We start from the raw sequence: 13920 nt of genomic DNA, 5'->3' as shown, positions 1-13920 counted from the left end.
CTCTGTTCCTGTGTAAGTAACCTCCTACCAAGCAAGGCTACGGGTTGCTCTAGGCCCTAGCATTTAGCTTTGAGAGCACGGCCCCCACACCATGCTCTGAAGCATCTGTCTGTACCACAAACTTCTATGAGAAGTTGGGTGCCTTGAGTACAGGCACCGTGCACATGGCAGATTTCAGGGCATCAAAATGCTTTTTGGCAGGCGTCAGTCCAGTTCACCATCCTGGGCAGTTTCCTGGAAGTCATCTCCGTCAAGGGGGCAACAATGGAGCCATAACCCTTGACAAATCTCCTGTAACAATCGGTGAGTCCTAAAAAGGGTCTCACCTCTGTCTGGGTCATGGGGGGTTCCCAAGTCAGATTGGTGTCAATCTTAGGCTATAGGGGCACCACCTGGCTGCCTCCTATGTGGTGTCCTAAGTACACCACTAAACCCTGCCCGATCAGGCACTTGCTTGCCTTGATCATGAGGCTTGCCCTCTGCAGAGCCTTCAACACTTCCCAGAGGTGGTGCAGATGTTCCTCCCAAGTGGCGCTGAACACTGCTATGTCATCCAGGTAGGCAGCACTGAAATCCTCCCGTTTCAGGCCCACCTGGTTGACCAACCTCTGAAAAGTAGCAGGGGTATTCTTCAACCGAAAGGGAATCACCTGGAATTGGTACTGTTCCTCTGGGGTTGAAAATGAAAACCTCTCCTTGGCCCCATCAGTCAAGGCAATCTGCAAGTTCCCAGACGTTAGGTCATAAGTACTGAGGTACAAGGCAGCTCCCAACCGATCTATGACCTCATCAGCTCTGGGGATGGGGTGTGCATCAGTCCTGGTGGCTGAATTGAGTCCTCTGTAGTCTACATAGAATCGGAGTTCTGGCATGGGACAAGGTGCGGTAGCCTATGGGACCAAGACTTCTGGGCTGGCCCAAGGGCTGTTTGAGGACTCAATCACGCCTAGCACTAACATCTTGGAGACCTCCTCCTTGATGCAAGTTTTGACTCTGTCAGTCACTCTGTAAATTTTGTGCTTCACAGGAGGACTGTCCCCAGTGTCCACATCATGGACACACTACTGAGTGACACCCGGAGTCAGGGAGAACAGAACAGGAAACTGTCCCAACCGTTGGCTGCAGTCACTCTGCTGTTCAGGAGTCAGGGCAGGAGAGAGAGTTACACTGCCCACTGACCTTCATGTTCCTTAGCAGACAGGAGTTCAGGAAAAGGCTCATTCTTCTCCTCCATCCCAGCATCTCTCGCCGTAAGCATGCCCAGGGACCTCTCCAAGTGCAGGACCCACAAAGGGTTCCTTGGAGACTGCAAGTTTACCAGGTAGGTGACTTTACTCTTGCACTTCACCACCTTAAATGGCCCAGTCCACTTGTCCTGGAGCGCATAAGGCTCCACTGGGGGTGTGACCCACACTTTTTGACCAGGCTGAAACTTGATCAGCGTGGCATTCTGATCAAACCACTGGTTCATCTCTTCCTGGCTGGCTTCCAGATTCACCTGAGCAAGTTGCCTGAAGCACTTAGTCTGGTTCCTGAAGGCCAGCATGTAGCTATATACATCCTGGGGAGGTTTACTGGGAGCTTTCTCCCAGCCTTCTTTGACCAGACTCAGAGGTCCTCTTACAAGATGCCCATACATGAGTTCAAAAGGACTGAACCCTAAGGACTTCTGCGGTACCTCCCTATAAGCCAGAACAGGCATGGCAAGAGGACGTCCCACTTACGCCTCATGGGTTCACCAAGATCCATAATCATGCACTTCAGGGGCCAGTTGAATCTTTCAAGCAGCCCATTACCTTGGGGGTGGTAAAGAGTGGTGAACTTGTAGGCAACACCGCACTCCTGCCACAGGCACTTCATATACTTGGATATGAAGTTGGTATCCCGATCAGACACCACCTCTCTGGGGAAACCCACATGGGAAAAATCCCCATCAACACTAGACTCACCACAGGGGCCATCACAGTCCGGAGAGGGATGGCTTCCTGGTACTGGGTGGCATGGTTCACCAAGACCAGGATGAACCTGTTGCCCATGGCTGTTTTTGGATCCAGAGGCTCCACAATGTCAATACCCACCCTCCCAAACGGGGTGCTGACTACAGGGAAAGGTTGGAGAGGAGCCTTGCACTTCCTTCCACTCTTGCCACTTGCCTGGCAAGTCTGGCGAGACCTACAATGCGTGTCAGAGTGCTTGTGCATTTGGGGCAAGTAAAAGTGGGTGACCAGCCTATCAATGGTCTTGTCTTGCCCCAAATACCCTGCCAAAGGCACATCATGAGCCAGACCCAGTAAGAAGGCTCTGATGCACTGGGGTACTACCAGCACATGGGCTGACCTAGGTTTAGCAACCTTAGGCTCATTATACAGGAGACCATTCTCCCAGTAAATCCAATGTGATCCAGCTCAGGTTGGGTGACCAAATCCAGCAGGGAAAAGACTTGGAGGCCACAGAGGATACTTCGGACAGTTACCTGGCCACCATAGCAGTTTTAAGGCTATTTCCAAACTTTACAGTATGACCACCATAGATTAATGGAGTGGTCCTTGCTGAGGATACAGGCAACGGATGCTCCAGATGTGGTGTGGTCTACAGGGGTGTCTTTGTGGTGATCCCTTGATCCATGGGTGATATGAGGCGACTTTAGGCACAGAAATCAGGGTCCCCCAAAGACCCTGTTGATGTAAGCGGCCAGCCGATGCTGATATACTGGTCTCCATTCATTAAGGCTGAATTGCAATCCGTAGGTGAGGGCTATGATTAATCTGGACTCTGATAGCACTCCCGTGTGCGGCTTATACCGGTGGCTATCTCAGATTTGTCTTTTAGCGCACCCGGGGAATGGTAGTGGCAAAACCTATACGCTGGTCACCAACTTGTTGGTTTGGGCTTCTTCAGCTCTTGTGTCCCTGGAGCTGTTTCAAAAGGATTAGCTGACTGAACCTTGGAGTCACTGCTGTAGGATTGAGCTGGGCATCAATTTTTCCCCTAGCTAGGAGCTGCAGGCACAGTACAAACTTTGCTAGCCACAGTGCAGCAGGTGCAGGCCTTTCAGACAATGCAGCCTCTCTCTGTGGTGTGTCAAGTGTTACAGTAGACAACACATCAAAGTCTAGAGCTGGAACGCAGTCAGTTTTTCAGTAGATCTCACTCTCACAATCATGCCAGGCCATTCTCTTCTGTAAATCTGGTGGTCCAAATGACCCTGATCCACAGGCCATTCTCCTTAAGTCCATTGGTACCTCCAACCCTATAATTGAAAAAATTATTGTTACATCACTATCAATGTCTGAAGTCCCTCCAGACTGGAAGCTAGATTCATGAAATCCCTGCAAAAAAATTCCTTGCATTTCCCACCACACCGTTGAATCTTCGACCCAAAATGCTTGAAATATTTGTCAATGGCCAACTAATTTCCTTTTTGGAAAATTCAAACTCACTCAACCCCTGACCATTTGGATTTTGACCCTAACACTTCACAGAATCATCCCTACTGGAAGTTTCCCAAACTATTAAAATGAGTCTTGACACGGCATAAAATGCGGTGCTGATATTACTCTCTGCCGCATTTGATACCATCTCTCACTCCATACTCCTTCAACAGATCAAGGACGCAGCATTTCCCATAAAACCCTGTCCTGGATCAAATCTTTCTGACCCACAGAAGACAAGTAGTTGCATTAGGACCTTTCTCATCTACAGAAAGGTCAGTGGCATAGGGAGTTCTGCAGTGCTCATCTCTTAGCCCTGCAGTATTCAATATATGCATTACCCCAAAATCTCCCTGACATCCTCATTTGGGATTGCTACTACATTGCATGCAGACGATACACAGCTGAACCTCCTTTGGCTTGCAACTAAACTTCCAAAATTGTCACATTAAAGTTATCCTGTAGATGCAGTTGAACCATCTAAAATGCAACAACAGTCAATGGTGGCCAAATTCGGTGCCCCCGCCACCTCACCAAAGACCCCACCACCGCCAAACTCAACTTCCAGAAAGGAATGCAAGACTTTGCAGTCTGGATGACCAGCAGCTGCCTGAAGCTCAACACCCAGAAGAAGGAAGTCCTCGGAACCACCCCTTCTGCATGGGACAGCACCTGGTGGCCAACCGCCCTCAGAAGCCCATCTACCCCCTCAGACCACACCAAAATCCTCGGCATTGTACTCGGCTCACCATGAACCGACAGGTCAACGCAGTCACCTCCAGCTGCTTCAACACCCTCCGCACCCTCCTCAAGACCTTCAAATGGATCTCCCCTGAGTCAATGAGTCAAGTAACACAATCACCCACGCACTCATCAACAGTAGACTGCACTATGGAAATGCACTCTACGCCGGCATCAACAAGTCCCTACTCCGCAAACTCCAGACAATACAGAACACCGCTGCCAGACTCGTCCTTGGCATCCCCCGGCACGAACACATCAGCCAACACCTACGAAGACTCCACTGGCTACCCGTGGAGAAAAAAGTCACCTTCAAGATCCTCATCCATGCCTACAAAAGCCTACACAACAACGGACCCGAATACCTCAACAACAGAATCAACTTCCATGTACCCAAAAGAAACCTTCGATCTTCCAACCTCACACTGGCCGAGACCCCGCGCATCCACAGAGCCAGAGCAGGCAGAAGATCCTTCTCTCACTTTGCAGCCAAGACCTGGAACGAGCTACTGGTAGACATCAGACGCGCCGCTCTCTGAACACCTTCAGGAAGACCCTCAAGACCTGGATCTTCGACTAAACAGATCTGCAGACCCCCCCCCTCAGCCCCTTGAGACCCTCACGGGTGAGTAGCGTGCTTACAATTCCCCTGATTGATTGATTGATTGACCTGCCACAGTAGAAGCTGAAATAAGCTTAAGAGTAAAATTCGACACTACTCTCTCATTCCACCCACATGCTCTGGCAGTGGCAGGAAAGTGTTTTAATCTAAATAATCCTTAAGAAAACTCTTTGACTATCTTTCACTAGTGGCCAGGAAAACAGTCACCTTTGTTCTCATCACTTCTAGACTCAACTACAATAATAGTCTCTAGGGAGGATCTTCCAAACTAATACTCCATAAGCTTCAGATGGTGCAAGATGCCATGGCTACACTTGTGCTAAAAGTCCCCAGAGGGAGCTCTGCTCCGCAGCCCTAAAAACATTACACTGGCTTCTGATCCATAAAAGGATCCTTTTCAATCTCCTCTTACTGGTCTTTAGAGCATTCAAGTTTAGCGGACCAAAATACATGACCATCAGACTCACTCACCATACAACTCAAAGGATGTTGAGATCCCCTCATGCTAACATCCTGAATCCCCCTCTCTTTAGATTCAAAACCTGAGGCGGAAAAACCTTCACGGTAATAGGAACCAAGGCATGGAACAAACTCCCAAGCCTTCTGCGTTTCATACAATCTGAAACCTTAATCAGAAAGCACTTGAATACCTGGCTTTTCATGGCCCCCAACATACTCTGTTATTCCCTTATCTAATCTTTCTCCCAATCTCTTCTCTGTTTCTTTCCTCTTAGTCCCTACGCAGCTGGGACCAGTGGGATTTATTCTTCAGTGCCAGAATGCTCAATTGTGAGTGACAGTGTGCTCTACAAGACTAAAATTAATACATTCAAGGGCAGCATGGCAGGCCTTCTTCAGTCCTCTCTCCGATTCCTGTGCAATCTGAGGGGTAGAGTGCCAGTAGTGGCACCTTTATCACAGGAAAGAGTTACGTGGTGACCATGCAGTCACTAGCCATTGGGCTACTGGTTTCCCTCCTTCCAAGTGACGTGTTTCCTGTAATGTGTTGCACCTGGCTGTCCCATAGTCCCCCATTATTTCTTGCCCCTTTCAAAATGGCACAACCCTTCCTTGCTCGTCAGGAGTACAGGAGCCCACCCTAGAGGTGTGGCAACAAGGGGTCTGCATGCTCACCGAACAACTGGTTTGGGGATGCGCTTTCCCTCTCTGGCTCTGCCTCCTGTTTGTCTACAGGAACAAAAGGCATCCTGCTTAGGGCGGTTGTTGCTGTTGACCATTCAGAGGCGGCTTTCCTTTTGGCCATCCTAGGAGAGGAGGTCAAACCTCACTCTGTGGCAACTGCCTTTGTGACTGGGCCTGGGATTCATTCACAGGTCTCCCTAGGCAGGCACAAAGCTGTCTGTGTGACAGGGCGTTTGTGAGGCACTTGAATAGCTGGAATACATAGTGGCAACTTTCTAAAAGTTGCTACTTTAATGGTGACATTACATTCTACCTGGGCATCAGGTCGGGTTTAATGCCGATTAAGCTGATAGCTTACATGACCCAGTTAGGTAGTTCCATTCAGAGATTAGCCAAGCTGGAATGGCAGCCGGTAACCCTGTGTTAGCCAATGGGGCTACTAACCTTTCCACAGAAAAACAACAATTGAGAAGTGTTGCTGTCAAGCCATATGAGTAATGTATGTTCTACCTAATAATAGGTTATAACAGCTCCCTGCAATAGGGCTTCATGGGCCTTCTTTAGGGGAGACTTACATATATCATTAAGGGAAGTGGAGGCTTTGCTATTAGTTGTAACGGCAAAGTCAAACTAGCAGAGTAAACTCTGCCCTTCCAGTCTGCAGTGACAGGTTGGGATCCATTTTATCCATTGTCACACTCAGTGTGGCACAAACAGTGTTGCAGCCCTGTGTGAACATTCTGCCTTCCATGCCATGGGTACCATATACTAGTGACTTATAAGTAAGGCATCAATTGCCAGTTGGGTGTATTCAATTCAACATATCTTTTGGATAGGGTTAGAACACTGGCACTGAGGTCTGGGTAGCAGGCCTTGGTGCAATCTCAGAGTGAACAAACCAGCAGCATCAGTCCATAAATTTGGGGGTGAACATGCAAAAAGAGGCCTTTCCTTACAGTGTCTAAATTTCCTATAGAAAATTGAACGTGGAACACACATTTTGGGACCCTTCACCCTTTTTCTTGGGTCCCCACTTGAAATATCATCCCAAAAATTTCCAGGAAGTTTTGTGAAGATTTGTCAAATGGCACCAAAGATATACACAAACCAAAAAATGCATTTGGTATGGAAACACAATCCTAACTGTAACAAGCTTATGGCGACCACCAGTGAGTTTCATAACTGTGCAAATATATAAAATTGATTCAATGATCAAGAGGAGAGTGTTGTGCTGTGAAATATATATTTGAGGGTGTGTTTTTCCCACACACCCCTATTCACAGTGGTCTGAGAAAATATGAATGATTCTGTGTGAGGTGAAATCATTTAGTTTTTAAAAAGGAACGTGTTTGTAATAAGAAACTAAAGAACATTAAGAACATTTGTTTGCACAGTTATCAGACTACATTCATTATTATAAAATACTTTCTGCAGTTCTTTTAATGTTATGGAGCTGAATGATTGATATTTCTCATTGTCTGGCCAATCACTAATATTACATTGTACTTAAAGCACTGTTATTAAAATATTATATATTTTACCGTATTAGGATTGATATATGCATTTTTTCAGTGACAACAATTAGTTGGGCATAAAAGTTTACCTGTCTGTAGTGCCTGCATTTCTTTCAAGGAATTGACTTCTCGCCAGAGTTTATCGATCTGAGTCTTCAAATCAGCATCTTTTTCTAAAAAGACAATGATAACACATAGTAATGAAAAGAGATTTTTTAGACTACATAAAACAATTATGATATAGCATTCTTCAAATGTTTATTAAAAAAGATGTGTCTTCTGTCTCTCAGTTTGCCTTGCAATTTCTTGACAATACTTGAATCTTGGCAGTGGATAGCATAGAGGAGGACACGTTGTCACCAGTGGCACAAATTCTCTGATTTTTTTTGTGTGGGGTAGGTTTATACACCTTCCTCATAATAAAAATTATGATTATTATTAACACTAAAATTGTTCTGGTACAATTACTTTTGTCTACTAACAGTAACATCCTTAAATGCCTACCTTTTAAATTGCTTTTATAAAGAACAACCTGTATATCCAAGAACAGCACCCTGATTTGACAAATGTGTAATCTTTTATGCTCTGGCGCAATGTTTACTCTTCATATTACAACAGGAATACTGATATATTGGTGTGGTATGTTATTCTTCTTATTGTTCTTAACCTTTAGAAATAACAGTCACCTAAATACACCATTCGCTGTGTTAAAGAAATGTTAACACTCATAAAAGGTCAGAAAAAGAATAGGAAACAGCATCAGTTACTTACTGCTAATCCACATTCCACTGAATACCAAAGTGTATTGCCACAGTCCTTGCTGCAGTACAACATGGCTAAAAAATATATTGACAAAGCCAATAGTTCTCACATAGGTGATACCTATTGGCTTTGCCAATGTTTTTTTTTAATTCTTGTCAGAAAGGGAGTGGCAGACAACAAGTAGAGAGGAGAGAGAGATTCAACACAGAGGGAAGGTGAAGGAGTGGAAAACGTGCTATGACATGGCCAGTGGTGATTGCATCATAACACCTTCTTTTTATTGCAGGTCCCTGGGGCTACTCAGTCAGGTGAGTTCAAAGCAACACAGACGACAGGCATGGAGGTTAGGGGGAAAGCAACATGGACAGCAGGCAGAGAGGGTGGGGGCAAAGCAAAGTAAAACAGCGCAGGGATGGTGGGAGCTTAGAGGCAGGTGCGGACCCGTCCCCTGGGAGCCCCGGCGGGCAGGCCTGGGTTCTGCCTTCCACTGTCTCAGAATTGCCAGACCTCATGGAGGTCTGATTGACCCTCTCCCTTATGATCTGGAGGAAAATTACCCACATTTCTTGTAATCTGTGCACATGAGGTGACAGAGGGGACCCAAGGAGCAACTGTGCTCGACCACCTGGAGCCCTCTCTGGGATCGGGGTGGCAAATGAAGCCCGGCCATCTGCTCACCCCACATGAAAGCATTACGTGCGACCAGATGGCCAAGGGGATAGGTGCAACCAGATGGCCGAGGGGATAGGTGCAACCAGATGGCTGAGGGGAAAGGCGCGGCCAGATGGCGGGGCTCGAAAGGGGGGCCATCTGTTCACTCTGTGCCCTAACAAAAGAGTGAGCGGGTGCCGGGGCATGGGGGGTTGGAGGCCCGGGGCCCCAGCTGGGCATCAGCCATGGGGGCGGCAAGGGGGAGCCGAAGGGCCCTCTGACCCGGGGCCCGCAGACACCTTGACAATCAGGCGAAGCGGGAGAGGCCTGCACGGGACTGACAGACCCCCGTCCTGGGCCTTTGGCGGAGTGGCAGGCCGGAGGGCAGGGCCCAGGGCTAGAGCACCCAACCCGGGGCCCGGTGGGGCTACTGGACCCAGTCGGGGCTCCCGGGCCTGAAGGGGAAGCCTCCCTGGGACCGCGGGACCCCATCCCAGGCTCCCTGCCATGCGGCAGGACCGAGGACGGAGCCCAGGGTGGGGAGGGCACCCTCCGCGGGGCCATCAGGGGCCCCGGCTGGAGATCCTGAACCCAGCCAAGCAGGGGGAGGCTCCCCGGGCACGACTGAACCCTATTGCGGGCCTTTGGCAGAGCGCCAGGCCCAGGGATGGGGCCTAGGGCTGGAGCACCTGACCTGGGGCCCAGCGGGGCCCCTGGACCCAGCCGGGGCTCCCAGGCCAAGAGGTGAAGGGGAAGACTTCCCGGGACTGCGGGACCCCGTCCCGGGCACCCTACCACATGGCAGGACCAAGGACATAGTCAGGGGTGGGGAGGCCACCATCTCCAGGGCCCCTGGAGCTCAAGAACCAAGCCAATCAGGTGGAGGCTCCTCGGGCACGACGGAACCCCGTCTCGGGGCTTTGGCAGAGCGGCAGGCCGGGGGACGGGGCCCAGGAATGGAGCTCCTGACCCAGAGCCCGGCTGAGCCCCTGGACACAGCCGGGGCTCCCGGGCCCGGAGGCACAGGGGCAGCCTCCCCAGGCCCGCGGTACCCTGTCCCGGGCACGCGGCCACGCTGCAGGACCGAGGAGGGAACCCGGGCTGGGGGTGTCCTGGCCCGTCCGGCTGCCGGCTGAGGACCGCTATGCGAGGAGGGGTTCTGGAGTAACCTGTCCCTAGTAATACGGAGGAAAGCTACCCCCCTTTCTGGTAAACCATGCGCAGTGCGAGACTTAGGAGACCCGAGGCACGAACGCACCCAACCTCCTGGAGCCCTGGCTCTGATCGGGAAGGCAAATGAGCCCTCATCAGGACTTCCAGAGCAGCCCGGCCATCTGGTCGCCCCATTGGAAAGCATTGCGCATGACCAGTGGCCGAGGGGAAAGGACGACCACATGGCTGGGCCTGAAGGATGCCCATCTGCCTGCCCCGAGCCTTCACGGGAGGTCTCACGCCTGCCCTTTGGAGGGCTCTCGGGCTCCGCTTCCCAGGTACTCGGAGACCCCGGCAAGGCCTCAGGCACGGGGAGGGCCGTAGGAGTTCTCGTGGCTCTGACATCTGGGGAAGGACTGCCCAGGACTGATGAAGACCGTCCCAGGCACTTTGCCATGCCACGGGCCGGAGGAGGGGGCCCCCGGACGGTGGGGAGGTGTTGTCTGGGCCTAGCCCATCTGGTCCCCGGCTGAGGACCGTCAGCCCGGTGGGGTTCCGGCATACCCTACCCCTAGTAATCTGGAGGAAAGCTACCCCTTTTTCTGGTAACCCGTGCGCACCAAGTGATGGAGGGGGCCCAGGGCGCTAGGTTCCTGACCTCCTAGAGCCCTGGCTGGGATCGGGGAGGCAGACAAGCCATCTGGTCATCCCATTGGAAACCATTGCGCACGACCAGATGGCTGAGGGGAAATGGCACGATCAGATGGCCGGGACCAAAGGATGCCCATCTGTACACCTGAGCCTTCACGGTAGGGGTCCAGCTTGCCCTTTGGAGGGCTCAGGGGCTCTGCACAAGGAACCCTTGTCCTGGGTAGACGGACCCTTGGCAGGCCGCAGGACGGTAACTCCCATACCCCAGGCGCTGCCTGAAACCCCAGCCAGGCCAGGGGGATCTGGGAGCATGACTGGGCACGTGGGACCCCCGTCCCGGGCACACGGACCCTCGGCTGTCCGTAGGACGTGGGCTCCTGTTCCACACATTTTTTCCATAACTCCGTGGAACTCCACGTAGTGGCGCTACGCCAACTCTGCCCACCCCTAATTAGTACAAACAACTTTAAAGAGTGAATCTCTAATTTTGAGCCATAGAAAAATAATAGAAATACTCAGCAAGGCAAGAAGGCATCAGTAAAATGCCTACTTGAGATTTCTAGCGATTGTGCAAGTAAGCTCAAGATTGTCCACTTCGCCCTCCTCTTTTAGTCTCAAGACTTTTAGCCTAAATTTTGGTTGGAAATGTATTGCCACTTTAATGGAAAAGATGCTGACGGAAAAGCTTCAAAAATAATGGTGCGGGCCATCTGAACTAATTATTGGTGAGCAGCACTTATTCTTCCGAGTCAGTCGCTTACTGAAACAATAGAGGGGAGCACACACAAAACAGAAAGATGGAGAAAAAGAAAAACATAAAAACTGTCACATAAGAAAAAAGCAGGAAACTGTAAGAGTAAGATAAATAGTCTGGGAGTTCCTGGTAGTGAATTAAAAGTGAATATAAAGTGGATTTAAGACTGCACAGCCTTGGTATGCAGCATTGCAATATTTAATTGCACCAGTCATGGGCTCCTGAGCAAAGGTTTGGGCACCAGAACTCTTTTTTTGTACAAATGAATCAATCGGAAGGTCGTAAGCTCTTTTGGGGAATAATTCAGTGCCTAAGGATCCAGACGGAAGCTGGGCTGTGCCTCTGCTTTGCTGCACCTAAAAAGGTGCTGAGTAAACGTCCGTTTCAAAACATTTAGGGCCAGATGTACAATGCGTTCATCACATATCCACTAATGTGACAGAGTTCGAAAAGATTGTTCCCCTGTCAATATTTTTATAAATCATTAGATGTACAAAGGGCTTTAGCATTTTCAAACTAACTCCACGAGTCAGTAAATACGAGGGTTTACAAACACTGAACTACTTTAAAAGTGTACAAAGCAAATTTATTGATTCAGAAAACCTTTTCACAATCAATAAATGGGTTTAGAAAAACCAAACTGAATGGGAATTTGACACGGGTGTGTTTAGGATGCCTCGTCCAAATGCCCATTCATTATAGACTGTAATAATGTTTTGTGACTGAAATCTAGTCGCAAAAAATTAATTTTCTACTGACACCGTAACATGTTTACAAATGGAAAGGGGTCACAAAAGGCACCTTCAATTTTGTGAATGTTGAATTTTTTTTTAAATAGGCAGTAGTGTATAGTACCAGTCCTTACTGCTAAGAACGTTTGCAAACTTTTAATCTTTTTTTCAAACACATCCCACTTTCCCTTTCAGAAAAATGATTGCTTTATTTAAATGCAATCATAGATTTAGTGGTCTTGCTGGATCTTTCAAAATGGTAAACATAACAGATGACCTTCTCCCACCAGTACTTATTAACTGAAATCGTTGGAAATAAAATGGATCTTTAACCCTCTCATCTCCAGCACTTGACAATTGCAGTGTTTAGGCTGAAAGATAAGCCTTCTTAACACAATGGATGAAAACTTCCTTATTGTTCAACTGGGAGCCAGTGTAGTCCTTTTTTACTCTACCAGACCAACATTATCAGCCAGTTAGGAGTCACAATTGTGTTTAAATGTGTCATTTTATTTATATATCAAACATGCTTCCAAGTCTTTACAGTGTTGTTTGGTTGGGTTAGTCAGTTTGTGGTATTCTTAAAGGTCTCCCCATGGTGGTTTGTGCCCTCATTGAAGTGCTTAGGCAAGTATGTTCATAATGTTTGTATTTTACACTGTGCCAAGTATCTCTTGGTCTTTAAAGGCGCAAATTGCTTTCTGGTTTCCTGCAGCTATCTTAAAAACGAAAAGCTCCATGTTGGAGCAGTAACTTTTTGTTTTGGTTCCTGCTTTCACTTTAATTCTATTTCAGGTAAGACATTTCATCTGTGTTGGACCGAGCCCTTTCTGCATCATCGCTCCAGATTTTATGCCTTTATCTGCCTTCCTTTGCTGAGCCAGATTTGTTGACTTTGAGGACTCAGTGCACATGTTCTCTGCTAAACAGTTGTAAAGTTCTTGTGCTCTTCTCTCAAAACATTGTAAACTTGTCTTTCATCTGATTGGTATATTTAATTTACATGTAATTGCTTAGCATACGGTACTATATGTAGCCAGGGCCTGCAAATTAAATCTATTTATTGGGAAGCTGCGCCCATTGTGCCACTTACTAAAACAGCCTTTTTAAACATTTCTCCTGCCTGCCACTGCAGTCTGTAGTGCCGTTTTAAAATGCAATTTCTGAAAAATACATATAAGCCACTTCTAAGTTAGGCCCTAGAGACTCATAGGGCAGTGTGCATGGTATTTAAACATTAGGACATGTATGTTTCAGTTTTACATGTGCTGACACTGAAAAACACTCCTAGAGTTGTTTTTCTCTGTTGTAAGGCCTATCTCCTCCCCCAGGCTAATAATGCTGGGTTTCCTTAACAATTTAATGAGTGCTAACTTCAGTTTGGGAATGTTGTTTACACTCAAATGAATTGTAATTAAAATCCTTTTTAATGCAAAAGTTGAATGTTAGTTTATCATTTTGAAACTTTTACAAAGATGGCATTTCCTGTCCCAAGCTTCTGAGGCTTTCTAGGAGTTTCCAGCTGTCTGGGCCTGTTAATGATTTCCCCATGGAGAATTTGTATGAACGATGAGACCAGGGAGAAGAAGAACTGACCAGAATCGGTTTTGGGGTAGGTCAGGAAATCCCTCCCCCCCACAAAGTCTGGCACAAGGTATAAAAAAGGATTTGTGTACATTTCACCACAGGACCACATGATTGTCAATAAACTGAAATAAAATGTGTAGCTTCTACGCACTACAGTAAAAGGCAAAATAGAAATAAGGTT

General features: G+C 48.2%; 1 protein-coding gene across 1 annotated transcript in view; it reads right to left on the bottom strand.

The window, feature by feature from the left end:
* CLEC3A (C-type lectin domain family 3 member A) overlaps positions 1-13920 on the bottom strand; it is a 53431-nt gene that overhangs the window by 21758 nt on the left and 17753 nt on the right. The window contains exon 2 of the mRNA XM_085637935.1: positions 7541-7624. Within this exon, the coding sequence (XP_085494061.1) occupies positions 7541-7624 (84 nt within the window). The remainder of the gene's footprint in view (positions 1-7540; positions 7625-13920) is intronic.

This window comes from Triturus cristatus, chromosome 12, assembly GCF_964204655.1.
Source record: "Triturus cristatus chromosome 12, aTriCri1.1, whole genome shotgun sequence".
NCBI classification, from domain to species: Eukaryota; Metazoa; Chordata; class Amphibia; order Caudata; family Salamandridae; genus Triturus; species Triturus cristatus.
This window is presented reverse-complemented; position numbering and strand designations above follow the sequence as displayed.